The sequence below is a fragment of the Barbatula barbatula genome, assembly GCF_947034865.1.
Source record: "Barbatula barbatula genome assembly, chromosome: 3".
NCBI lineage: Eukaryota > Metazoa > Chordata > Actinopteri > Cypriniformes > Nemacheilidae > Barbatula > Barbatula barbatula.
In genome coordinates, this window is record NC_136764.1 from 27,210,531 (window position 1) to 27,236,353 (window position 25,823).

At 39.6% G+C, this 25,823-nt stretch overlaps 1 protein-coding gene across 3 annotated transcripts in view; it reads left to right on the forward strand.

Annotated features, from left to right (window-relative positions):
• The window catches only part of adgrl2b.1 (adhesion G protein-coupled receptor L2b, tandem duplicate 1), an 84,126-nt gene extending 70,416 nt beyond the window's left edge, over positions 1-13,710 (forward strand). Inside the window, exons 16-21 of one of the 3 annotated variants that reach the window (XM_079452922.1) lie at positions 2,781-2,872; positions 3,808-3,976; positions 4,424-4,552; positions 5,436-5,532; positions 11,161-11,196; positions 11,773-13,710. In XM_079452922.1, the coding sequence (XP_079309048.1) occupies positions 2,781-2,872; positions 3,808-3,976; positions 4,424-4,552; positions 5,436-5,532; positions 11,161-11,195 (522 nt within the window). In that variant the 3' untranslated portion in view covers position 11,196; positions 11,773-13,710. Of the gene's footprint in view, positions 1-2,780; positions 2,873-3,807; positions 3,977-4,423; positions 4,553-5,435; positions 5,533-7,363; positions 7,493-11,160; positions 11,197-11,772 lie in introns of all 3 variants that reach the window. The other 2 variants (XM_079452923.1, XM_079452921.1) reach the window with 2 other exon arrangements.
• Positions 13,711-25,823: the final 12,113 nt, after the last annotated feature.

The window sequence follows — 25,823 nt, forward strand, 5'->3', positions numbered from 1 at the left end:
ACAGCTATAGATTGCTGGAGTTTAACTGTACAGACATGAGTTACTGCACCGCTGTGGGGAGATTTTTGTTTAGCTGAGGAGAGTTTTTTCAAACTGATCCACAGATGGATAAGAAAAATATGACACGGGGAAAGGAAAAAGAAAGTGCAGAAATAGATGGCTTGTGCAGTCGATGCTTTTCAAGGTATGACAGTAGATACACAGACCGTGACCTCTGCAGCTCACTTATTCCTAAAGCACCCATTTACTTTACCTCCCGCGTGCCACGGAGATCACGTTCTTCTGTTACCAGGCAAAATTTAAAGGCAATTTAAAGACACTACCTAGGTTTATATTCCACCCAAAAAAGCAAAGGAAACAAAAATTTGTGGAAGCATTTCCCAGCATCAATTGCATTACCTAATGTGTAAATACTTATTATAGAACCATGAACCCTGAAAAAAGCAATGCAACAAACTTGAATGGACCTAAAAATGGGTTTAATTTCTTTTCTGCATTTTTCTTGGGGGTGAAATGAGACCCTTGACAGAGTTCGTGAGAATTCCCCTGAACCGTGAGCTGTTTTAATGATGGATTTTCCATGATGTATTTCCTTCACCCCAACAACTCAGAATGCCTTATACACTCGCAAACACTCCATCGCTGTCAGACTGAAGTGTCTTCTGTTGTCAGGCTGTTTTCTATTGGACGTGCGCTTGTGGCTCTATTTTGGGTAGGTGGCGGGTGAGATGGGGGAGGAGCTGAGAGAGTTGAGTCGGTTCGGTTGGCCCGGCTTCCTCTCGTGCCGTGGCTGACCTGCCGGGCTGTCTCATCGGATCTGTGTCATCGCTCCGAGGCAGCGTTAAATGCATTTCCAGCTTCTCTAGTCACGCTGGAGCAAAGCAGCCCTGGTGACTATCAGACAACACTCAACAGCAACATAATCACTGATCTAAAAGCCTCTCTCTCTCGCTTTATCCTTCTGTCTTCTTCTTGTGTCAGGCTCTTCTCTTCAACTATTTAGCTATAAATAATTATAAACATTTAACTCTTCATTATCGTAAGACACGGTTGAACTATTCTTTTTACCTTTTCTTTCTTTCCGAAAGCGTTCTTGAATGTTTGCGTACGGTTTCTGCCGGTGATCGATGAAGTTAGCAACTTTCTTTTCAAAGAACATAGTCTTGTTTTCTCTGTCTTGCACTGCATGGTTTTCTGTGCCTCCGAGAAATAAACAAGATAAATGTGTGTTTTTCACCCACTGCTTTGCAACGCTGTAATGTGCTTATAATTGACCTATTTGTCATGTAGTTTTTCTCTTTTTTGGGGGATTTGAGCCAAACACAATATACCAAGTTAACACACCGTTACCAACCCGACATGGTGGTTGTTTCGTTCGTCTTTACATTGTGACCCACATTTTAGGGGTTACAGCTGGATGTTTTCCATGAAGAATGACACTTGAATCAAGCTCTTTTCTCGAGTCGTCGGACAGACACTCAGACACAATTTGCATGAGAATAATTACAGTGCTTTTGAACAGACTCTAGTCACTCAGCATCTCCTGCATTCAGTGGACTATGAACCTGTAAAACATTGGAATGGTCCATGTGATTCGTGCACTATATCCCTACAAAGCCACAAGAAAAGGCAGAAGTCTGCCATATGCCAAAGGTCTTAAAAATCTGTCACAGCGATGTCGACAAGTCGTATTTGTCTTAATAATGGCGTTCAGCTCCTCACACTAAACTATCAGATGACTTCAGATGATGTATAGTGCATAAATCAAACAAGACATCTTTTATTAGTTTTAGAGCTTAATCGTCTGTTGTGACCAGCAAAAACTCTTTTAGAGACAATAATATTATTGCAAAGATTTTGTTACATATTTTTAGCCTTTGAAAAATAGATGCAAGGTCAATTTTGTTGAGAGAAGTGATGCCATTCAAATAAGTGTGTCGATATACGTTTTAACTCAAAATTTCACGTTTTGGATAAACTTCGGTGGTCTGGAAGTCCACCGACTGAATGAGCACATTCCTCTGTTCACATTTAAAAAAGAAGCTTTCCAAAGTTGCTTCTTTAAGAGGTCTCCTCTGGCCTGTCTGAATTACATTCCCATGTTCGGGGCGGCGTAGAAAAACACAAGTTGCTGCCAGCAAGCAGACATGTCCAGAGCCACAGTTATGACTTACACTAGTCTGAGAAGGCGCCTACAGGCAGTTTGTCTCCAATAATCCTTAAGATCCAAATCAGGAACGAATGGTAGCACTTTATTATCCGTGTGACGGTTAATGTCTGAAAAATGTGAACGTTCCTACTGGCAATTGGAAAACAGACACATCTAACATCTATTTTATCGAACACTTGAAGTGTTTAATGCACGCTATCCTGAAACGGGGGATTGTTTCTGCAGAGTAGCGTGTCCTCCCAGTTAAGACCACTTCTTGGAATCTTCCAGCGCAAGTCATCCGTTCCTGCTTTTTGACATTTTTGCAGTTGCTGTCTATTTGATAAATTATTGAAGGTTATACTTTGCAGTACACGGCAGCCAACGTAAACCACGGTTTATTTTTACGTTTTAATGGTGGTGCTACAATCGTCTAATAGCTTTGTGATCACAGGTCCCTAGCGAGTTGTTCTTGCTCGTGAAACCGCTACACTGTTCTCTCCAGTAAGAGTCCAGCTGCCCAAAAGACAAATATGAATATTAAATGATGTTTGATAAACATGCCGACCCAATGACGGGATATGTGGGAAGGTTGTGTGGTCTTCTCAACATGTTTTATCTTTCCTGACAGCTTAATCTCATCTTTCTGGTGGTGACTATGTACAAGATGGTAAAACACTCGACGTCTATGAAACCTGATTCCAGCAGACTGGAGAACATACGGTAAGATCAACCTTGAAAAGCGTCGCATGGTTTCGATTTTTCATCCAGATACACGCTTTTCTAGACCCCAATTACCATCTGGATTACTTTGCTGGGTTTACTTTAAGTGGCACGACTCTATAATTGTTATAATCACAATGTGACAATTACATTGTTGCCGTACAAATTGTTTTTGTGGTAATGGACAGCCTTCCAGGTTAAAGGTTGCACATGGGGTAGAGGTTTGCGTCTGGGACCGGAGTTGTGGTAAATACTCGCATGAAGCTAATTGGAGTTTATGGGAATAATTATGGACCGCATTAACCTTTCGAACACCATGTTATTAACTTATTCGTCCCGCCGCTGTCCCGCAACGTCAAAGCGCGATCCGGCCCTCTTGTAAGCACTGTCCTTGTAAACTAGATGCATATTTCCAGATGGGAAGCACAATGGTACGATGATAAGTAAGACGTTTTATTGGACCCCGAGTCATAATTACTTTTAAACGTGCAGCTGGGGGTAACAGGAGATGGAAAAATCTCCCCCGTCATGTGTCCGTATGAAAGGATCGGCCCTACAGGACATTCGATCCGTACAGATAGTTGCTGGAATCTCTTATGGGAAAGAGTCGGCTGTCTTAAATCTGATATACTGCCGTCTTAAAACTGGCGTACGTCTGGGTGGTCGAATCGTAGGAGGGGATTCAATTTATGGGGGGATTTCAATTCTTCTTCACGTAGGCTATATGGAGAGTTTTTCCTCAATCTGCTTTGTGAACGAGAGTTTGTTCGTTCGCTTCCTTTCTTTTTAAACGATTCATTTAGACAAGTTGAGAAATGAATGACATTAGTTATGTCTTGTGATTTACAATTAGTTTATGGGTTTAGCTGCTTACATCAGTTGAATCATTGTAGTACTGGTAAAGTTTTCCTATTGTGTTACATTGCTACGAACAGGTCCTGGGTGCTGGGCGCTTTTGCATTGCTGTGTCTGCTTGGCCTAACTTGGTCCTTCGGCTTGTTCTTCTTAAACGACTCTTCCATACTGATGGCGTACCTCTTCACCATCTTCAACACCTTACAAGGGATGTTCATCTTCATCTTCCACTGTCTTCTGCAGAAGAAGGTAACCGGCGGCCACCAGTGGCGATACATTATTAAATGAGACTGAAAACTGCTGATGGGTTAAGTGATCATTATAGTTTGTAATGCCGTTTTTGCCTGTGATGTTTATTTGTCTTATTTAATGAAATCGCAATCCTTTGAGCTCATGCCTGGCGATAAGCCGCTGCGATATGGCACATAATGTTTGCCTCGAGGGGCCGGCAGTATTTCACGAGCACACACGCAAAATATAATTGCGAGAAATGTTTTATCTTAAAGGCAGTGAGGATTTTCAAGGTTTCGGTGTCTTTGTAAAAGGCGCATCTTGCTGAATGAATTACAAGAACATTTCATATAACATACTTAAACACGTACACATATACTCTTTATACACCTGAAAAGATTCTCTTAATTCATACCGTCAATCTTGTGTTTTTTTTTCTTTGCTGTAAACCCTGCATGTTTCTAGGTGCGTAAAGAATACAGCAAGTGTTTCCGTCAGTCTCAGTGCTGTGGCGGTCTGCCCTCTGAAGGCCCTCACAGCTCCAACAAAACCTCAGCCTCCAGGTCCACCGCTCGATATTCATCTGCTACACAGGTACGTCTACTACCACAAGACAAACGCACACACTCGGCCAAAGGTCTTTCCTGACTCGAGGCGGCTGCTGTCGTTTGAAAGACTTCGGTTTTCACATGTGAAATATAAGCTCATGAAATGACTTTCCCCTCATTCAAGCCAACGGATGAGCATCCCTGCCCTTAAGCTTTTCCCATGTAAAGGACACTTAAATCCTCAGCAGTTAGAAAAGATTATAGGCTACGACTAACACTGCAGCGAGTCTTGGGTTGTATTGCTGCTGTTTCTTTACTGATGGATGCATTTACAAGCTTTGGTCAGGGCTATTTGTATGTCATTTTGACATGTGTTTATATTCAATCCATTGTAATGAATAGATATATACTGAAATACATCATTCTTTAGAATCACATGTTGTGGGTTCAATCTAGGATCTACAACACTCTTTAATGGGATTATCTCAAAAAACTCATATAGGCTACATACAGTACAAGTCATTCATTACAGTAACCATCATTTATTCTCTTCAAATTAGGAAGTCACAAAGATTTTCTGTGGTACTCAATAGTATGTCACAGTTGCCGACAGAGCTTAACTTGTTGAGCAGTTTTTATATGACATGTTTTGGCTTGCTGTGAATGTTTGCATTTGTTGCGATGGATTGAAACGAGGTGCAGCACACACGGTCTTTAAAACGTGTCGCATGTTTAGATGTCGTCTTTATTCCAGCCGCTAACAATGAATCTTGTAATTGTGTTAAGGAGCTGTGTGCTGGAGTTGCATGAATATTAGACGCATTAATATCTCTCTCTCTCTCTCTCTCTCTCTCTCTCTCTCTCTCTCTCTCTCTCTCTCTCTCTCTCTCTCTCTCTCTCTCTCTCTCTCTCTCTCTCTCTCACCGCAGAGTCGCATCAGGAGGATGTGGAACGACACGGTGAGGAAACAGTCTGAGTCTTCCTTTATCTCCGGAGACATCAACAGCACTTCCACTCTAAACCAAGGTGACAGCTCTAACCTACCGAAAGACTGTGTGCGCGTGTGTGTGTGTGTGTGTGTGTGTGTGCGCGCGTGCGTATGTGTGTTTCTTTCTATGCAGCTATTTGAAACATAGTTTCTTCTTGCCTTTTAAATGAGCGCTCCATTATAAACAGGAACAAATACTATTTGCTTCGTGTTTCGGACTGAGGTGTAAATACTGTAGCAATGAATGTATCCTGGTATACATGTATACTAGCTACTAAATAGTAACATATTTACTATTCGCACTAAACTATTCCATCTTAAAATAATGGTTTGGGGTCCCACGCTAACTTCCTGTTTCAATAGGAAATACATCGGCACATGGAAAAAACTGTGCTGTCTATAGCTAGATAACAGTGACCATAATCATAGTAAATAATTCAAGTCACCGAACATGCCTAAACAGATTCATACGTTTACTTCAAACATTATAGTTTAGTCTTGATGCCAAAAAAAGGAATTGCGGTAACACTTCACTGTAAGGTGCTATTAGTTTAACATTGACTTGCAATGAACAATTTAGATTTTCAGTATTTATTAATCCATGTCAATGTTAGTTCATGTCAATACAGTTATTCATGTTAGCTTATGGTGCGTTAACTCATGTAAACAGTGACAATGTATTAGTAAATGCTGAAATGAACAAGAATGAATATGAATACATGCTGTAGAAGTATTGTTCATTATTAGTTCATGTTAGCTAATGCAAAAATGAATTGTTAACAAATAGCACCTTACCGGAATTTGCTAAGCATTTAGATGATGTCATCATGTCTCAGTAAACGTTCAGTCAACTTACATATATTGAAATAAACATATGTATAGTCATGTATTTTTTATCTTGTCTTCTGTCCAGTCTTCACAAACGTTCTTGCTTTGAATGATTCTTTTTGAAACGCCTTTGGAAGAATGAATAAAACAAGTACTTCCGACACCAGTGGTCACAGTTGATCTCTTTAGTCGGTTCCTTTAACAAATAGCAATATTATGTACCACTCATTGTGCCAAATAGAAAGTTACACCCTGGCTTGTGCTATACTTTCCTCTTTTTTGTTACTTCTTTTCTGGGGGGTAAGGCACTTTGAATAGGTTGCGGTAAAAGGAATATCTTTGTCATAAGCCCATGCTTAATTTATACAAACCAATACATATAAATGACTTTGAGATGAGACTCTGAAAAATATTTCAATGAAATGTTACATTATTAAACTGTTAAAATACATGAACACTTGAAATAGCGTTAGACGATCATGTCCAGTAGCGTCAAGCCTAATTCTTCATGGTGTCCTGAGGTCTCTCCTCAGCTGGAGAGCAGCCAAGCCGGATTTAAAAAATGGTTTGATGAATTATTTAGGCTTTGCAAGAGTGTTGCTGATGAGAGTATGATGTTCAACTCTCACCGACCCCTCGACAAGCCGGTAGACGCGCAGGCGAGAGAGAGAGAGAAGATGAGTGATAAAACGCTCCTCTACTGCAGGAAAAGTTTGCCCTGCTCTTGGGTGCACTGGGAATCCAGAATGAAGGTTTATGTAACAGGTTGAGAAACGCGTGTTATTTGAAGCGTTCATATGCATCTTCTGAACATATTTGAGCGCGTTTTGGCGACGATAAAGTCAAAGTGTGTACGTAGTAGGCGGGCGGATACACTGTTTAGCATTTACACCTGTCGTAGCGATCGGATAACAAACACGTACGGATGTAGGATTGTCATGTCTGTCACGTGTCTTAAAATATGGTTTTCTACACTGTTCTTGTCAAACCCTCTTTTTCACCATCAGCCCTGCTCTTCTTCTCTCTTTCTTTATTCAACAGGATTGACCGGCAACTATCTCCTAACTAACCCTCTCCTACGGCCCCACGACACTAACAACCCCTATAACAACCTGCTCGCCGAAACCATCGTGTGCAACACACCTTCACCTCCGGCTTTCCACTCCCCAGGTGCTCGCAGGCCTCCCCTCTGCTTTCCTATCCTTTCACAACGTTGAGGAGGGTGTGGGGTGGAAAAAGACAGGGTTTTTCACAGCACTTTTAGCACAGGACTGTAATTTGCTGAGTATCTGTCATGGAATCGCTGTGGCCATGTGGTGGTTTTGCTTTCTTATGAAAGATTTGTTTTTCTCAACATGCAAAACTGCCTGATTTTTGCTTTTGTTTCCATTTCCTCCACGTCATTAGTTCACCCCTTTAATTCGTGTTTTTTGAGACGCGCTATGATTGACACACGTTGAGCGGCAGACGGGCTGTTATGTTTTCTCGTTTCCGTCTAGTATTATTCTGCAGACAGGCTGTGATTGGCATTCCGTCAGTGTCGTCTCTATACTTTACCCATCCGACAAAATAAACAGCAACAAACAGGTTTAGCATTTAGCGTCCTCCTTCCCGTCCACCGCAGTCGATATCACCGGTCGCTACACAGGCGTCAGACCCTGAACGAGTGCATGAAAAAAAAGAGGCTGCGTGGCTTTCGCAAAAAAGTGCCATTCGTTTGGTTGCGCGTTTGACGTGCGCCGTCTCGCATTTACATACATGGGAATTGGTCTTTGCATTTAGATTGTAAATAGGCTTTTGAAAGAAAGGGGAAAAGTCACATCCATCTGTCGGCGTCTCCATCACGCTTGCGCGTCAGCGGTAGACAGTGAGCTCATCACCGTCCTGATGGAAATCGCCCAGCGTACACCTCCAGTGCCGCATACAAGACCGGTGGTCCCTCACCTCCATCTCTAGATAAAAATCACATCGACTGGAAGAACCAACGGATGGTCTCATAAAACACATCATAAACAGGAACTTTGAGTTGTAGGGCTGTCACCTTACACAGATTTTTGAAGTGGGGCAGTTCAGTTTTACGAATCGTGATTCTTAGTTTAATACTACAGAAACTTCTTTACAGTAACAAAAGTGAGTCTTAAGGGAATAAGAAAAGTAGGATTGTTGCTGAAGTGTAGCCTAGGCGTACAGCTGACTCATCCGTGACCACCGTAAACTCCCTACCAACATTTATCATCAAATGTAATAATAATACAAATGGGTATTTTTTTTTTGATGTTCTGTGGCAGAATAGTTTTTGTCAGGGTCATTTGTCGAGTCTCAAAAATCATGCGGTCAAGAAAAAAAATGCGGGTGCGAGTTCTCGCTTTTGTTTTTAGCTTGAGAATGAAGCAACATTTAGTCATTTGGCAGACGCTTTTATCCAAAGCGACGTAATGGCTTCGTCGCCACATCTCAACATTCCTCTAGGCTGCGGAGTGCAACGTGAACGCATCGCATGACGCTTGAAGCAGAATCCGTGAAACAAAAGAAACACATTAGCGTCCACCAGGCTCTGACTGCATCAGAACAGCTCGCTCTGACCTGCGGAACATGATTTCCCAGAGACCTTCGCTCTTTACGTTCCATTTCGACAAATACCGCGAACAGAAAAAACAGCTGCGCTTAATGTAAACATGGCTGGGCTTTTCACAGTTGTGAATTTAACTGGAGAGACCGTGTAATCGAAAGATGCGGCCTGGCTTTTTTCCCAGAATCCCTCTTCAGCATGTCCACTAGTATTCAGTCTGCGTCTTTTGGCGGAGCTCTCCGGACAATACCTGCCTGGATTAAACGCATTGCCGACGCATAAAACATATGCAAATAATTTTGGCCGAGTCGATGTTTCACAGTTGCTTGCTTTATTTTCGTCTTCTATTTATCCCCATGTTCGGTCCCTCTCTGCTCTCGTTCAGCTCTTTGATGTCTGTTTTTGCCTTCCTTTCTCGCTCTGCAAAAAGCCTCTCCTTATCTCACAGCAGTACACATATGTTTTTTGTTTTCTTTTGCATCGCCGGCCCCCACGATCTTCAGTTCGTTTCAAACTAAAGAACTTGAAATCCATCCCACGCTTAGCATGAAACCAAATTTACGCTTTTCCATCCATGTTTTTATGTATTTATTTGTTTACCATTCCAAGGGCCAATAAGGAAAAACTGTTGATATTGCTGCGTTCATACTGCTTTGCAATTACAACTTGAGATGTTTATTCATTCATAGAAGCATAAATATCAGAAAAGAGTTGTTGAAGATTGCTTGGGTGCTGAACCCATTACACCTGCCCCCTCCTGAATTCAGTCTTCTGATGGATCTGCTCATTACTGAAGTGAACTCACACATCAGTGTGTGGAAGGAAGCGCTAATGACATTGATTAAAAAACCTCGATCCTTGAAGCGCCATTGCTTTACGTATCCACATTTTATTAATGACGCTCTTATCGCGCACACTTGCTGGAATTACTGTCGGAAATTATTTGAAGCCAAATTAACTGCAGATATATTTCATCATCAATTTACGACAGCTTTGTGCGCCAATTACAATTAAAGTCCGATTGGAGACTTCAATTAAGGAGGCACGCAAGATGCAGCAGAATTCTCATTTACATTGAAGTTGGAATAGAATTGAAATGAAATTCTAATATATTCACAAAAAGTGGCAGATGATACAGATCAATTATTCTGAAGGTTTCATATGGTGGCGTAACGTGAACCAACAATGAATAACAGTTAAACAGTTAATCAACAATTGATTAAATGTTTTGTACGCATTAGCGTATTGACCTAACATAGAGTAATAAATGTTTAACATACGCCGTTCATTGTTAGCTCACGATGGCTAAAGCTTTGTCTAATGTCGACCAATGAGACCTTATTGAACAGTGTTACCAATATTACATTTGATCCCTTGTGAATGACCTATAAACATGTTCCACAAAGCATTGATAACACAAAAAATAATATTAACAATCTGCCTCTGAAATGCGTGCTGTTGTAATTTGTATTTCATTTCTATGTGTATTAAAACATTCGTATGGGAGATAAAATGTGATCAGGTGGATTTATCTATGTGACTCTTTCTTTTGTGGAACTCAAAATAAGATGTTTTGACAAATGTCTCGGTGGTCTTTTTTCCATCCAATGGAAGTCAATGGGGTCCGATGTTGTTTGGTTATCAAGGTGTTTCAAAATATCTTCTTTTGTGTTCTGCACAAGAAAGAAAGTCTGACAGGTTTGGAATGACATCGGGGCGAGTTTAAAGAAGTTATAAATTATGCTCAAATAAAGCCTGGTCAGGTTTAGAAATAGTAGAAAAAATGCGGTCTACACATCATGGTAAAAGGAGGAATTTTTTGTTACATTTTTAGGTGTAATCTCTAATCTTTTTGGATAAATGAAATTCCGCTGTTGTGCGACTGTTGAATTTCTGCTATTGAAATTCAGTAAATCCTTCCTGTCGTTCTAATTCACATTCTGCTTCAACATGCTGTGCCGCTTGAGCAGTTCAATTCAAATTCCAACTCACGAGTTCAATAAAACCAAAAATAATTTCCAGTCTGGCTCCAGTGTGTGAAATAAAAAACGTTTGAAGATTTTTGTGATTTTTTTTTTATTGATGGCTATTTATACTTTGTTTAAATTCTTAGTGAATTAAAAAGCATTTCATAGATCTTGACAGACGGACTGAATTCAGGCGCCTGTAATTTGTAAGCTTTCTTTTTGGTGATTTCACACTTTTCTGTCATTGCTGCGGTTTTTAAAACAAGCGTTGTTTCACTCTTTTTCTTTTCGCACATGGGCAGTTCTCAGGTCAGCTAGCCTGAGCAGACACACATGATGTGAGTGTTTGCCCCCTGCCTGCTGTCTGTGATCCGTGTGCCTGGCCGTCTGTCTGCACTATTAACATGCTTTTCTTGTGTTCGGTGCACACATTTGCAGCACGTTTATGTTGTTGGGTTTTGCCTTCTTATGCATTTACAATAATAGCTTGCGTTTACGTCTTCACGAATGGCGATCTGTGTGTGTTATTGCAAGTAGTGATTTGGCTGCCCTTTCAAATGTTTTCCGTTCTCATTTTTATACTGTTAAGGACATATTGTTTTATGTATTTTATGTGTACAAATATTGTATTTGCCAATAGATTCATGCTGGCATTATTTTAATATTATTGGCATCAGTAAAATTTTGTCTACCTAATTCAGCATCTTATTTGTCACCATCAGCTTTTTTTTGCCGATCTCCACATATTGGCATTAGTCAATGATAAAACGGCTAGCCAATTGATTTACTTGTGCGATAAGAAACGTTATGTCCTTAATAGTACGAAATATCCAGCATTTTTGTCTATCATTTCATTTAGACTATTATTGTTGCCGTCACTTTGGTGGGACTGAATTTGCAAACTCTCATTTCAGGCCAGCGCTCGCTGACAAACAGCCGTGATGTCAGCACCATGGACACGCTCCCTCTCAACGGCAACTTCAACAACAGTTACTCGCTGAGGGAGGACGACTACGAAGACCCCGCCTTTCGCTGCCCGGCCGAATGCGCTTTAGGCCTGGACGACCCTGCCTTGGAAAAGATGATCATCTCCGAACTGGTTCACAACAACCTGAGGCCTCGCGGACCGGCACGGAACCAAAGCGGCACGAAAATCGACCAAGGCTTGAACCGTAGAGACCCAGCGGTGCAGCAGACGCGCGTCAGCATCGACGGGGGTGTTGGCAACAGCAGCGGGAGCGAAGACGATGCCATAGTTGCTGATGCCGACACCTCTGCTTTGTCACCGTCCACAAACCACCCGGCTCTGGAGCTTCTGCTCCTTAACCCGAACCACCGGGAGGCCCTTGAGGCCCCGCTCTTGCCCCAGCGAACTCATTCCCTCCTTTACTGTGCTCAAAGGGCTTCTCGACGGGCCGCCAGGCCACAGGAAGACAGCAGAGGGGAAGAAGAACAAGAACAAAGGCCGGCAGAAGAAGAGAACACGCCCTCGCCAAATAACAGGGACTCGTTGTACACGAGCATGCCCAATCTCAGAGACTCGTCACCCTCGCCCTCGGAATCGGTTGACCCTGCCAGCGGAGAGGACGACTGTTCGCCCTGCTCGTCCGCTCGGGGTGAACCAGAGGAACTCTTTCACAAGAGCTTGCCCGACCTGGGCGACGGGACTCAACCCCTCTCCTACTATCAAATAAGCCGGCGGGGGACCAGCGAGGGCTGTATTGGCCCCGGGCTCCCTGACGGCTGTCTCCCACAGGAAGGTGAAGCGGATAAAGATGGACAGATGCAACTAATCACCAGCCTCTGAGTCCATTATGTTCCATTGCGCTCCTTTTTCTTTACCTGTTCTGACCGTTCAGCCACAAACTGCGAGAGAGGGACTCGATGAGTTTTTCTAGATACAGTCCTTTCGAACTCTTAGGTCGTGCGAGTGCTGATGTGGAGGCTGTTCCTTGAGACTGGCATCATACTCATCTGCCAAAACCTTTGTACAATATACTGTAAAAAGACAAACAAGACAAAACACACCAATGTCAGATTTTTGTAGAACTTTTAAAAGTTTCCCGGCCAGTTGGCAGGTAATCGTCCCGTCTTGGAAACGCAGAGGTTCTCTGTAATGCGTAGAACGAAGGGTAAAAGACTGAAAAACGAAACAAGAACCACTGTTCCAGACTCAGGCTTTATATTTTCTCTATTGCACATATAACTGTTGTACGAATGACAGCTGAAGAAAATATATTTTGCAGTACTACAAGGTTAAAGAAAAAATATGTAGAGGAAAAGGAATAATGACCATATTAGAAACAGTTCAGACAAATTGTAGGGAAGTCGTTGCACATTTTCTTGCAATGTGTGAGATTTTTCATGTGTTGTAAAAGCATTGAGAACATGAAGGGAGCCAGATGAACCCATACTCACTGCTCACGAGTGATGTGCTTTTTAGGGATTTTACAATTCAGATGTGTTTTGCCAACGTGTATGTAAAAAAAAGAAGCTTCCTTATTTTTGTTCAGCTGAACAAAAGCTGTGTCTTGCACAAATTCAGAGTGAATTGGATTCATATGTAATTTATTTTACTTAAAACAAAAAAGAAATACTTGACAGTATTTGTCAGGGATCAGGAATATTCATATGTGTTAACACCATACCTTGAGGACATAACTCAGTATTTGACACTAAATAATTTATTAGATGAAGTATGAACTATGAAATAAAAGGGTTGAAACAGACGTGTGCGTGATGTAACACTGTTGATATTCATTTCAATCTTTTCTAAGAGCCCATTGTCATACGCTGATGTAAATTCAACTCTTGTTTGATATCAAATAAATGTGACAATTTTTCTGGTTTGCAAATATCAGTCTCATTCCGTGCAGTGTTGAACTTACAGAATTGTTCTTATGGAAGTATGAAGAAATGAAGGAACGTTGAAGATAAAACCATTTAAAGAGAGGAGAACGAGAAAATATGTATAAGGTGGGATTTGATTTTGTTAAATTGAAGTACTGAGCGTTGACTTTTTGACGGAGACCATCTTAACATATGGGATGATAATAAATCTAACACTGTTTACTAGTGCTTATTTTTACATTTACTTGTTGAACTGTTTCCAAGATTTCCAAAAGGCTACATTATTCACATAAGTTATCTAAATCAATGTTTAATAGGTTTCTGTGCTCAACGGTATATCTTTTATTATAGCACCCACTTGCCATGAATGATAAACTCTGGAAAGAAAGTGTTGCCGAGACGCAGCAAATTATACAATTACAAAAAAGGTTAAGAAGGAAATATGTGTTTTTTATAATACCACGAACTGATACATTTGTGTACAAAAAAATTAGACCAAAACATGTATTAAGGTCAATTGTGATTTCATGTTGTCTTTAAATAACTCTGCCCAAAGCGTGCACTAAAATAAACGGAATAAAGTGCCATTTCCATTCAGTAAGTGTGTAAAGAGCCTCTGACAAACCCACATCCAGCTCTTAAATAGAAAGAACAGATGGTGTAGGTAGGCTGAGCGTTCTGCTCAATTCCCATTATATGAGATATTCATAATTCACAAAATGCTGTTACACTTGTGTTCCATATATATTATGAATATTAGCCAAAATTCAAGGTTTAAAAACGGCTTTAGACGGAGACTGGATCGACACTAAAATTGTTTTTGTAGGAAACATTTTAATTGAGGAAAACAAAAAATGACCTTGTTTGAGGACTGAACTCTGGTGCTTTTAATATTGTATGGCATATTATTCATAAATGATGTAAAATCATGTTTTTTTTTAAGAAGTGTTGCATACGATGAACAAAACGTTGTGTGTGCTATTAACTGACACTGCTCATTTAACTGACAGATCAGAAGCCTGAAAACACAAATCAAAAGAAATGGCAAAACTTTTTAAGCAAGCTTTTGTATTTGGACAGTATGTACAGTAATTCGCATGGACGCTGTAAAACATGTTAAGACCTCAAAGTTAAGGTTGTTTTTATTTTCTAAAAATGTACAGACCTTTTTGACTTAATAGAGCCAACTGAAACGTTTCGATACACTAGTGACTAGAGAATTCTCTAAAGTCTTTAAATGGTGCCTAAAACTATAGGGTCTACTCTATTGTATAGTGCCATGTACAGTGTATATCTGGTTTTCTATTCCATTTGTTTTCATTCTCAAACACACAGCTAAACAGGATGCAACTTGCAGTGAAACGTAGACAAATGGGATTTCATGTTTATTGTTTTGTGAATTTTATTTGCACTTCATGGCCTCGATATTGAACTGATACAGTGAGAAAACTTTTCTCTTTAACTGTAAGTGTTAACAGCATTATGCCGCCGTCTGCAGTCATCCTTTTCATACAACATACAAAACTGTGCATAAATAATATTGCATTTTTATAGTCTTATACTTTCTATTGGAGAAACATTACCGCAGGTCTATTATTGACATTTTCCAGTGTTGCCATATGGCAACTTTCACATCTACAGTATCCATTTTTTGTAAAACCGTATTTGATAAAGTAACATCTGTTTAACTTATCAAAGATGCAGCGAAAATCCAGATGTACATCAGAAATGTTTAATAGCACAATCCGAGGATCTCTTGGGTCTCAGCACGCCTCTTGTCTTTCGGAGAGAAATCAGATGTCACGTCGCTTGAAAACAGCACATTATTGATTTGCCTTTCAGACCTTGAATACCGACAACAAAATAACAAGACTTATAAAAAACACATTTTTTTATGTTGCTGTTTGCCAGTTCCCCAGCATAGAAAGCACAAGATCAAGGGCGCCTCTAGTGATCAAACTCAACTTTTCGTCCCAAGTCCGACGACCTCCACAAACAATCTCAAGCGACCATGCTAACCGGACAAGAAATGTAAAAGAGATTTATAAACAAGCAGATGGAATCAGCGCTCGGTTTTCAAGACACCGTCGGGTTTAATGAAACTCTTAAACACCTTCCAAAAGCTTTGCAGGGTTTTATGCATATATATTGGCTCATTGTTGTTCGGCAAACAGCCCGTCCCGTTCCCGTTCCCATGTCATTATCACCCTTCAGGTGGAGCGCAGGGCAAATTAAGCGCTGGATGCAAACTGCTGACAATGTTGTAGTCTGATCCATTTTGCATGATGACAGTGTTAGTGTTTTTATGCACATCCTGATTACAACAATTTTGACAGTGGGTGGCTGCTGTCGGGGTTTGCTAAGTAGGGAATGATTTCCTCAGGAACTCTGAGCTTGCTGTTTTTTCCCGCGATATAATCACGCTCCGTCTGGAAATTCGTTGTTTGCATAAAAAGAGTTCATTAGCATCGCTCGTTTTGATCTGCACCAATAATTGGGGACGTCAGGTCACCTTTCTGACATTGTTACGCCCGGCGAGTCCTTTCCTGGGTTGGCAAAATATCTCATTTTCTGTGTAAGATCATAGGCCTGTGCATTACATGATATGACAAATCACATTCAGATTGCTTTGCTTTTTGATTCTGTAAAAAACATGCCACTGGGTTTCTGGGTGGTGTTGATCCACCGAGCAGTTAAGCTCATTTACATGGCTGTGCGTGCTTCTCTATTTTGTGTCATATATATACACTATATAAAGTATTCATGTCATTCAAATATATTATTGCAAACCCCCATTTGAAGTATTGAACTTGTGTAACTGAGCACAGTTTTGGGACGTTAATAATATCTAGACTTGATAAAAAGATAATAAAAAAGGAGGGACCTGGGCCACATCCAGTAACCCCTTTAAAAAGAAGTATACTTGAGTTTGAGATCTGTCAAGTAGTAATATGAATCTACTATTAGTATACTTAAATATGACTTAATTGGTCCATTTTAGTGGATAAATGATGTACAGTTTAAGTACACAACTCGTATACAACTACAGTATGTTTGATTTGTACTGCAACTATACTGCGGACTTGTAGATATACTGAGAGGCCTACTGTAGTACTTTTTTTAGTTTATGTAAGTACACTTTGAAGTGCACTCTCAGCTACTTTAGTGGTTTTTATTCTCCATCTTTTATCCGCCACACTTTCAGACTTATATGCATCCATTATCATACTCAAAAATCCAAACTTTCTTAGGAAAACATAAAAATATTTTAATGTGAAATTGTTGATTAAAACTTAATTCATTCCTACTGATGTCATACATTCAAATCTACAGTACTTGTACCTCAATATGAATATGATTTTATGTTCGTGTAACATTTAAGTAGATAGCAGTCGATAAGAAACAAGCTTTCTGCATACAGTCTTTTTAAATTGGTGATTTCATTTCATCCGTCTAAACTATCGAGGTTGAAAACTCATTCATTTAATGAGGATGCATTTGCCTCACAACTGGTGTGCGACCTAAAGTGTGAATATCTCAAACACTAACAAGAGAATCAGTTTGTCTGGATACAAACCGCACAGGGTTTATCACTCAGGCTGTGAAGGTAAAGGGCAGCTGAGAACATGAAGACAAAAGATCATTCACAAAGGTTACGGATAAAAGGAAACTGTGCATCAATTAGGAAAAGTGTGGAGGACAATATCCAGCTGTTCCCAGATCAGGCTGCACAAGACACATCAAACCACACAGACACAAGCTAGAGAAGGTCATCCCTCAATCCTCTCTGTGGCTCAACAAAGAAGTAACTTTGCCGGAGCTGTAGAGTTCATGAAATAAAGTGAAGATGCATTATTTAACCAAATAAGCGTTGCATACAAAGCCATGACTCAACAGTATAAAAGCATTTCTGTAGTTTGCCAAGAAGCACAATACTATAGTAATGTGACGAAGGAGAACCTTTGAGTGATGTGTGTGGCGCAATGTCACTTCAAGAACAACACTATTGTACTATTTTTATTATTATTCGTTTTTTTTAAAGAAATTAGGGTGAATGCTTGCTGAAAGTAAAGTGTGGCACTAGCAACGGGTCATGGTTTTGCTTCCCAGGGACCACAGATACTTTATCTTTTGTGAACCGTATAAAAGACTTATGCACGTATGAAATGTCTTCTAAAAACACAAATCCTTAAAGATGTTTCTAATTTGAGAACAACAACCGAACCCAACCACATGGCCAGTATATCCCAGAAGTGGTTTAACAGCCTTGTATTCGTCTATCAAATCCCTGATTTCAATCCCATTGTGCAGAGGCATGACCACGGAGCTAATCTTCCTGGAAAAATGAGCCCAAATCCTACCTGAACTATGTGCAATGCTCATACATACTCTTACGAGCTGATCCGGAATGTGTTAAGGGTCTGAATACTTAGAAAAGCTTTGTAGATTAGCTTTCTAAGATTTGAGGGTTATCCTCTGCCTTCGCCTTACTATTATGCTCTAATCACAGCAAACTACCAGACGGCAAGAATTTGACGCTCAGTTTGATGCAACACTTAGGACTCAATTAGGCGTAAGACGGCGTGCCCGCGCACCACCCACCATCTGTTTATTGACCATCTGATGCATATTAAAAGAGCAAGCGCTTTCGTCGTCTGGCAAGCTTTAATCTGATTGGCTGGTGGCAATGTCATTCACAAGAGTCAGGATGTCCAGATTCTATAGTAAGGGAAAAACTTGCCAATCGTTTTTTTTCCAAGTTTGCAAGGTTTGTAGCATCAAAACTTTACCAAATAGGTGTTATTTGTATCATAAAATCTTATTTATACTACATCACTGGTGATGTCAGTGAGGTTTAGGGATGGGGCTTCAGAATGGTGTTTTTTAATGATCATACATCATACAGATTTATAGTAATAAGCCACCTTGCAAACTACTTATGAATTCCCTTAAGATCAGGCTGTTTGTGCTTTCATTCTCGAGTAAAGTCACGCTTTACAACTCGTTTCCTCTATAAAAACTGCACCACACGAATCGCATTCGGCTGATAAAATCAAGCAGATAGTACATGAGCAGATCTTGTTCTTGTGAATCCCTCAAAGTTTTTGTCTCCAGGTAAACTGATAACCTCCAACAGAACTGAGTATTCTGGACATGTCTAAATATGTCTGAATATTCAACAACATGACTGTCTCAATTCAAAAAAAGGCCAGACTTTAGCAAACCAATGGCTTTCCAGACGATATACAGTAGGGTTCAGTCAGCTTGTCCAATGCATATCACAGCTATCTGCAGCATTGGGTAAACTACTAGTTACTGATGACATATTCAATAGACTACTGTACAAATGACTCGCTCCAAAAAGTATTTAATACGGATTACTTCCTGTATCCTACATCAACTTTGATTCAAGGTTAGACATGAAACGGGTCTTTTAATTCATTCGTATGAAAAATATAAAGAGAGTCTCTTATAAAGAGAGTTATATATTAAAGCACAGATTTTTTAATGTCAATTCCACTATCATATACACACACACACGTATATTACACAAAGCATTTCGTTCAATTACATCAGAAGTAACTGTAATTAAATAACGGAAAAAATAGGAGTAATCCCTTACTTTACTTTTCCAGGAAAAGTTATTAAATAACAGTTACGGATAACTTTGTAACTAGTTACAACCAACACTGGCTATACGTCTACAATAAATATCAGCCTGTTATAATTAAAATATTACAGCACTACACTTTTATTAGATCTTTGTCTTTAAGAGGATATACACTAGGATGCACATTAAGAAACCAGACTAAACAAACAGAATGTCAAGTCAAACTGGCCGACATTTATCCTACTGAAACACTAAATAACTGACAGGAAGCTCGTGAGGGTTCGTTTATGACATTTAGCATCTCTTTGATGCTTCTTGTATGCTCAAAGCTCACTCTTCCCCTCACCATTTTATGGCCATCTTCAAACATCAGGCATTCAAACATTCATGGCTGTTTATGACAAAAATTCTGTAAAATTGCTGTAAATTTATTGAAATGAATAAACACAAACACGATATATTACAGTGTAATCCAGTGTAAACAAGAAAATGTCATATTTTTTAATGCAAAGAAAACTACACTGAACAAAATTATAAACGCAACACTTTTGTTTTTGCCCCCATTTTACATGAGCTGAACACTTGGATGTAAGACTTTTTCAATGTACACAAAAGGCCTGTTTCTCTCAAATATTGTTCAACAATCCGTCTAAATCTGTGTAAGTGAGCACTTCTTCTATGCCGAGATAATCCATCCACCTCACAGGTGTGGCATATGAAGATGCTGAATACACAGCATTATTATTGCACAGGTGTGCCTTAGGCACACCTTTCATATGAAACATTAGTCTTACATTCATGCCTGCTGACAGTCACTTATCGGACAATTTACCATGCCAAATTTAAGACGCAAAACCTTTCCAGGTCTTTGTTCTTAATATTGTCATGAGAAGATAAAAAAAGTCTGATATTGATGAGTTTTTTGCTTTATTGATGTTCTAGTAGGGGAAATATTCAGAAAGCGGTTTAAATACTCCCATACTACTACACAACTAAACCAAGCTGTATAAATATGTCCCGTAGCTGGTATAGAGTACAATACAGATGTCCAGTACGCCATAAGAAATGTATACAGACTTGAAACAACTTATTTTTATGTATATGTTATTAACTATCCCTTTAGATATATGAGACTTTCAAACACTACATAAAAGAGGGAAAAAAAGCATGGCTGTAATGTACAATAGACTATAGCAGAAACACCAATCACGATACATTAGATGGCACAAAATAATACCTAACAGAATGCAGAAAAATGAATAAATGCTGTAAAAACTGCATTGCTGGTTTAAGCCAACATAAAAAATACACTTCACTTCGGAAAAGTAGCTTGTTGTTATAAACTATTTTATGAATAACTATGGAAAAGTTTGTACTGTAGCATCACTGCTTGGAGTTTGTCACCCACACTGGCTGAATGTGTTTTTGTTACAGTATATGAACATTTATTACATTATTTATTATTTGTGCGCCACTAGAAGCACCGAATGAAACCGTAGTTTGTTTAAACAGAAACACATACACTAGCAACATTGCCTCATTTGATGGTCTGAGTTTCAGGTTATCTGTTCAGCCAATAAATAGCAGCCAGAGGGAATGTTTGGGAACATAATTGTTGCAGTTAAATATGTGTTGTTAATGCAGTAGTAAATGCACAGTTAACCTTCAATGGCTCATCTTAATCACTTTAAGTTGCAAGCTGCAATTTACAGTACGCAACAATGTGTACAGTCAAGCTTTTTTGATGGTGGTTGATGTGTAAATTCCTGTGGAGCAGACGGTTTGGTGGGGACGCGGTTATGTTACGGATAGCAGTCTTGGGAATGAGCAGAAATGTACATAATTGCATTATGAGAGATGGCGCACAGAAGGGGTCCTATACGGTCTCAGGGCCCCTACGTACAACACAACCACTTTACCATTATGATCTGTGTGCGGGGGAGATGAAGACAAAAAACGAAGAGTTCCTTTGATGGTAAAATATAAACAATGTGCTATGACGATTATAGAGACATAAAAACAATACCACAAATTCCAGAACTGAACAAATGAGAGTGTAGATGTGTTTGAGTGGGAGTCAGTCATTCATCTTTATGTCTGTATAAGAGATGTGTCATCTGTTACAAATGTAGATGCAAATACCTGGCCGACATATGTTAAGTGTGTACAACAGAACTGTGAACTTGAAATGTGTTCTTGCATTGCTGTTGCAGAAACAAACCTCAACACAACCCAAGGGCTGGTCGAGTTATAAAGTATATATGTGGTGTTAAACGAATGTGCTAGCTATAAAATGAACAAACAACTGATTCTCTGTTAATTGTTAATCATGCAACATACAATACATATAAAAACAGTAACATTTTGGCAGCTGGGGCACCAGAAAAACGTCAAATACAATTTTTTTGGAAAGTAAAATTACGTTTTCATGTGAATTTGCAGTTTATTTTACAGCAAATTGGCTCTGGAAAAGTGACTCTCAACAGGGGGGAAGGGGGTGGGGGTGTCCGAGGGCGCTTCAAGGGAGCTCCAGCTGACTTTCAAGGGGGTCTCGAGATGACTAATCATTCAAAAATAAACGTAGCATTGAAAAACATTTATAAACTAAAAGCCGAGACATTTCTTTTTACAGTCTTTGGACCTTTTTATAGTAATTAAACGTTTTTCCAGTTTATGTCAAGCTCTAAAACATTCCTTAAAGTTAGACTATTTTGTGAGTTGGAGGGGGCTTTGGTTATTGTACAATACCATGGGGGGCCTTTGGAGTCTACATTCTTGAGAACCCCTGACATAGAAGAACTTTACAGTAGTGCCCACTTGCCATTCTGTAATGCTAAGAATGCAACTTGCAAATTTGTATAGAAAATTGTTGAGTATGTACTCTGTCTGTGACATTTAAGGTCACTTTTTAGACATAGCGAGGTTATTTTCCATTCTTCTTTCAGAGATAGAAAGTTTGAAGCAGCTAAATGAAATTTTTGAATATTCAGATGGCACGTACTGTACATGCTTCTGTGAGCTGTGTTGTAGAGAAGCAGGTAAATAAGTAAAGAATTTGCTGGTAAAAGAGGATTGTGACGAAGAAACAACATGAGAAGAAAAGTTGTTGATACTAGTTACATCACCATATAGGATGTTACGTCACCGTTGTAGATGTTCATTGTAAAGGGAAACGCCTCTTCAGGTGTGTAGTTGTAAACGATCATATTTAAAGTATGTTTGTCTGATTGTCAAAAGGAGTTTGGTTGAGGATTTAATTATACAAATCAAATCAAGATCACAAAAATGTCCTGTGGATTGGGATAGTCTGCAGTTTTGTCGTCTGGTCTCGACGGGAAGGAACCTCAAGGGTGGTAAATGGAGTTTAATATCATGAGGCAGAGAATGCACGGTTGTCAATCTCCCCTGTAGATTAAAGCTTCAAAGCACCAGAGAGAACTAAATATCCTCCAGCACTTTTGGCCAGGTGTCTTGACTATGCTCCAAGGATTGTCTTGTCCAAATATGCTTGCCATTTAATCATCTCAGCGAGGTAGGCACCGGTCCCGCTCTGACACTGGTTAAATAAAGGTTCAGTCAAACAAATAAACTCTGGCCCGGGCTGGAGCAAAGGTTGATAACTTGAAGATGAGCCATAAAGCGCTTCGTCCACAAAAGCTAAATATTATTTCACTGTAGAGCCAGTACAGTACAGAGTGTGTGTGTTTCAACATTGTGCACATTAGAAACACAGCGACCAGGTTGAACTCTGTAAACATCTTAAGTCAAAAGTTTGATCGTTTAAATTAGATTGGAATTTGGATTTGACTTTGGATGACATCACAAGATTACAGCGCTTAAATAGATCACCAACAAATTCAACTTGACACAGAATCAACAAAACTTGCCAACTTCAGCTATTGAATAATCTCAGTCACAGACGGCGCGTTTACGATCCACTGACCGAATGTCTGATGCGTATTGGCGAGTATTGGAGAATATTAGTAGCTTCAATCTAATGTTTTTTCCATCAACTTTTTTGTATGCCACTAACCTGAAACTTGCTGGAAATTCTGACCACTATGTCAACACATGTCTTCCACAAATGTCTTTAGTATTTTCTGAAATAGGCAAATGGTCGTTGGATTATTGGCCTGGGGTAAGTTTGCATTACATTACAGTCAGACAGTATCCTGTCAGTCTCAGTAAGTGGTTCTTGGCCAGAATGAGCTGTACAGTAATAGAAAATACATTACAAAAATCTGAAAAATACATTTGCAGTCCTTTTCTGTAATGTGTTGGTTTTACTATATTTCAAAAAGTATACTGAAAACAATCCTGTAAAAAAGGTCATTTTCCAGCAGCTGGAGCACTATTAAGATGCCATAAAAGAGACGTCTTCAACTACTTTTCTTTGAGGGCCAGATACCATAAGCCAGTTTTTTTTCAGTCTCCCACGTTATTTATTGCATTTTGTTCATTTTAAAATGTTTTTGTTGAATTTACTTATAGGTCATATATTACAACATGCACACAAGTATTGCATCCAGTAATTTATTTTATATATGTTTTTTTCACGAATATATTTGTAAAGATATTTGTTTGAATTGATGAAAGTCAAATCTCTAAAAGTCTGAGTGAATGAAGCCCTTTTCAATATCTTAACACACGTAGGTACTGATATGAAATGCCAATACTGTATATCTTTATTTGGAAAAGAGTGTGTGATACAAATGTACAAAAAGCACACTTCCATTCTCAATCTCTCATAGTTTTAGTTTTAAAGAACAGTTTGGGTGGGACTTGATTCTATGGTGAAAAGGTGGTTTCAATATGACAGGGCGATGGAGATGAGCATCTGAGAAACGGGGGCTTGGTGACGTCAATGGATCAGGAAGGTTGTTTCAGAGGAGGTGCAGTTTAATGTTTTTTGGATAAATGTGCACAGAAGCTGAGCATAAGGCCACAAGGAACCTGTATTAAGAAAGTAAAAAGGCTCAATTTTGAGCTCATATTAACTTTCCGCTCACAGGGTTTTGAGGTCATTCTAACATTATACAGCCGCGCACTACATGACATTATCAGGGGGTTTCGATGTTCAGCCTCGGGGGTGTCTGACATCGTATTAGCTTGATGTTTAGTTTTTATCACTGCTGTTCAGGTGAAAGGTGATGGGTCTGAGCTGTTGCAAGCTCGGGGCAACTGATGAACTCGGGGTGCTGGCGAAGAGGATGAGAAAATATTACTTGGCCCCAGTTTGACCCCGGCACGGCCCCTGACAGCCTGAGGGAAGGATATCCTGAGCCCTCCTCATTCCAAATATCCAATAACAAATTAGTTTAGATTTTTTCAGTGTGGAAACGGTTATATTGTCTTTTTATTAGCTACGTTGATCAGCTTGGAAGTGAAATCGTGTAGAAATGTGACTATGTGTGAGAACGATGATCCTGACCTCTAACAGCTGTAAAGAAATAATGACCTCCTATTCATATTCCCCACTACTATCGTTGCGGTAATGTTTTCTGCCGGAAAAATGCTGTGTTTATCTGGCAACATTGCTGAAAAGAAACTTCAGCAGTCGCAGATGCTTTTATCCAATGTAACCTACAAAAGTGGTCAAAAACAACGAAGCGATGTCATCTTTGATGTCATCTATTCTTTTTATCGATCGGATGAAACGTCCAGTACGCTGCTTGAGTGTTGTCTCCATAAAAAAGCAGCATGAATGTATAATGATATTAATATGCAGAAATCGACGTCTTTTAACAAAAAGTTGGTTTACTGTGTATCTCAGGGCAGCAATCGTTTTTTCCAGAGTCAGTCTGAGAGGCGCACGTCTCAGGGGCTTGAACATACACTATAGCAGTCTGTTTAAATGATCTTCACAAAGAAACATCAGATTCAGAACTCTGTCTTTGTATAAATTGGACGTACGGATCTGCTGTTCGCATTACATCGTAAAATCTGTACTGTGCCTGCGAGCGTTCCTGTTCTCCAGGGTTATTGGAAAAGCATTCCCTGTAGATGAGAGATGACAGAATATTAAAGGCTCATTCATTAATCTCTATATTCAGAGCTGAGCAAAGACCACATTAAAGATAAATAGACTCGGATATGTATTAACAAACTTATCCATCACACTGGGATATTATGTGATCGAGAACATGCCCAAATAATCAGGTTTCATTGGACATTCAGTTCTAGAGGACTGATGGAGAATAAATAAACTAGCTGAACTTCTTGGTGCTCTTGAAATGCTTTGTTACTGACGCTTTATCAGATAAGAGTCTGAAAGTTTCAACCTAATATATTGAAATGACAGCAGAATATTTGTTTTAAACCCATTTGTTTTAGATATGCTTAATAATGTTAGTCTGCGCTCCCTCCCTCTGTTTTTCTTTTGACAATTACAGTTTGGTGTCGCTGTATCGCTCACTAACTGTGTAGATATAATGTTCATGGTGTCTACCCTAAGACGTTCACCAAAGATGCATAAATGACGTTTTTACAGGAGGTCAAGGTTCG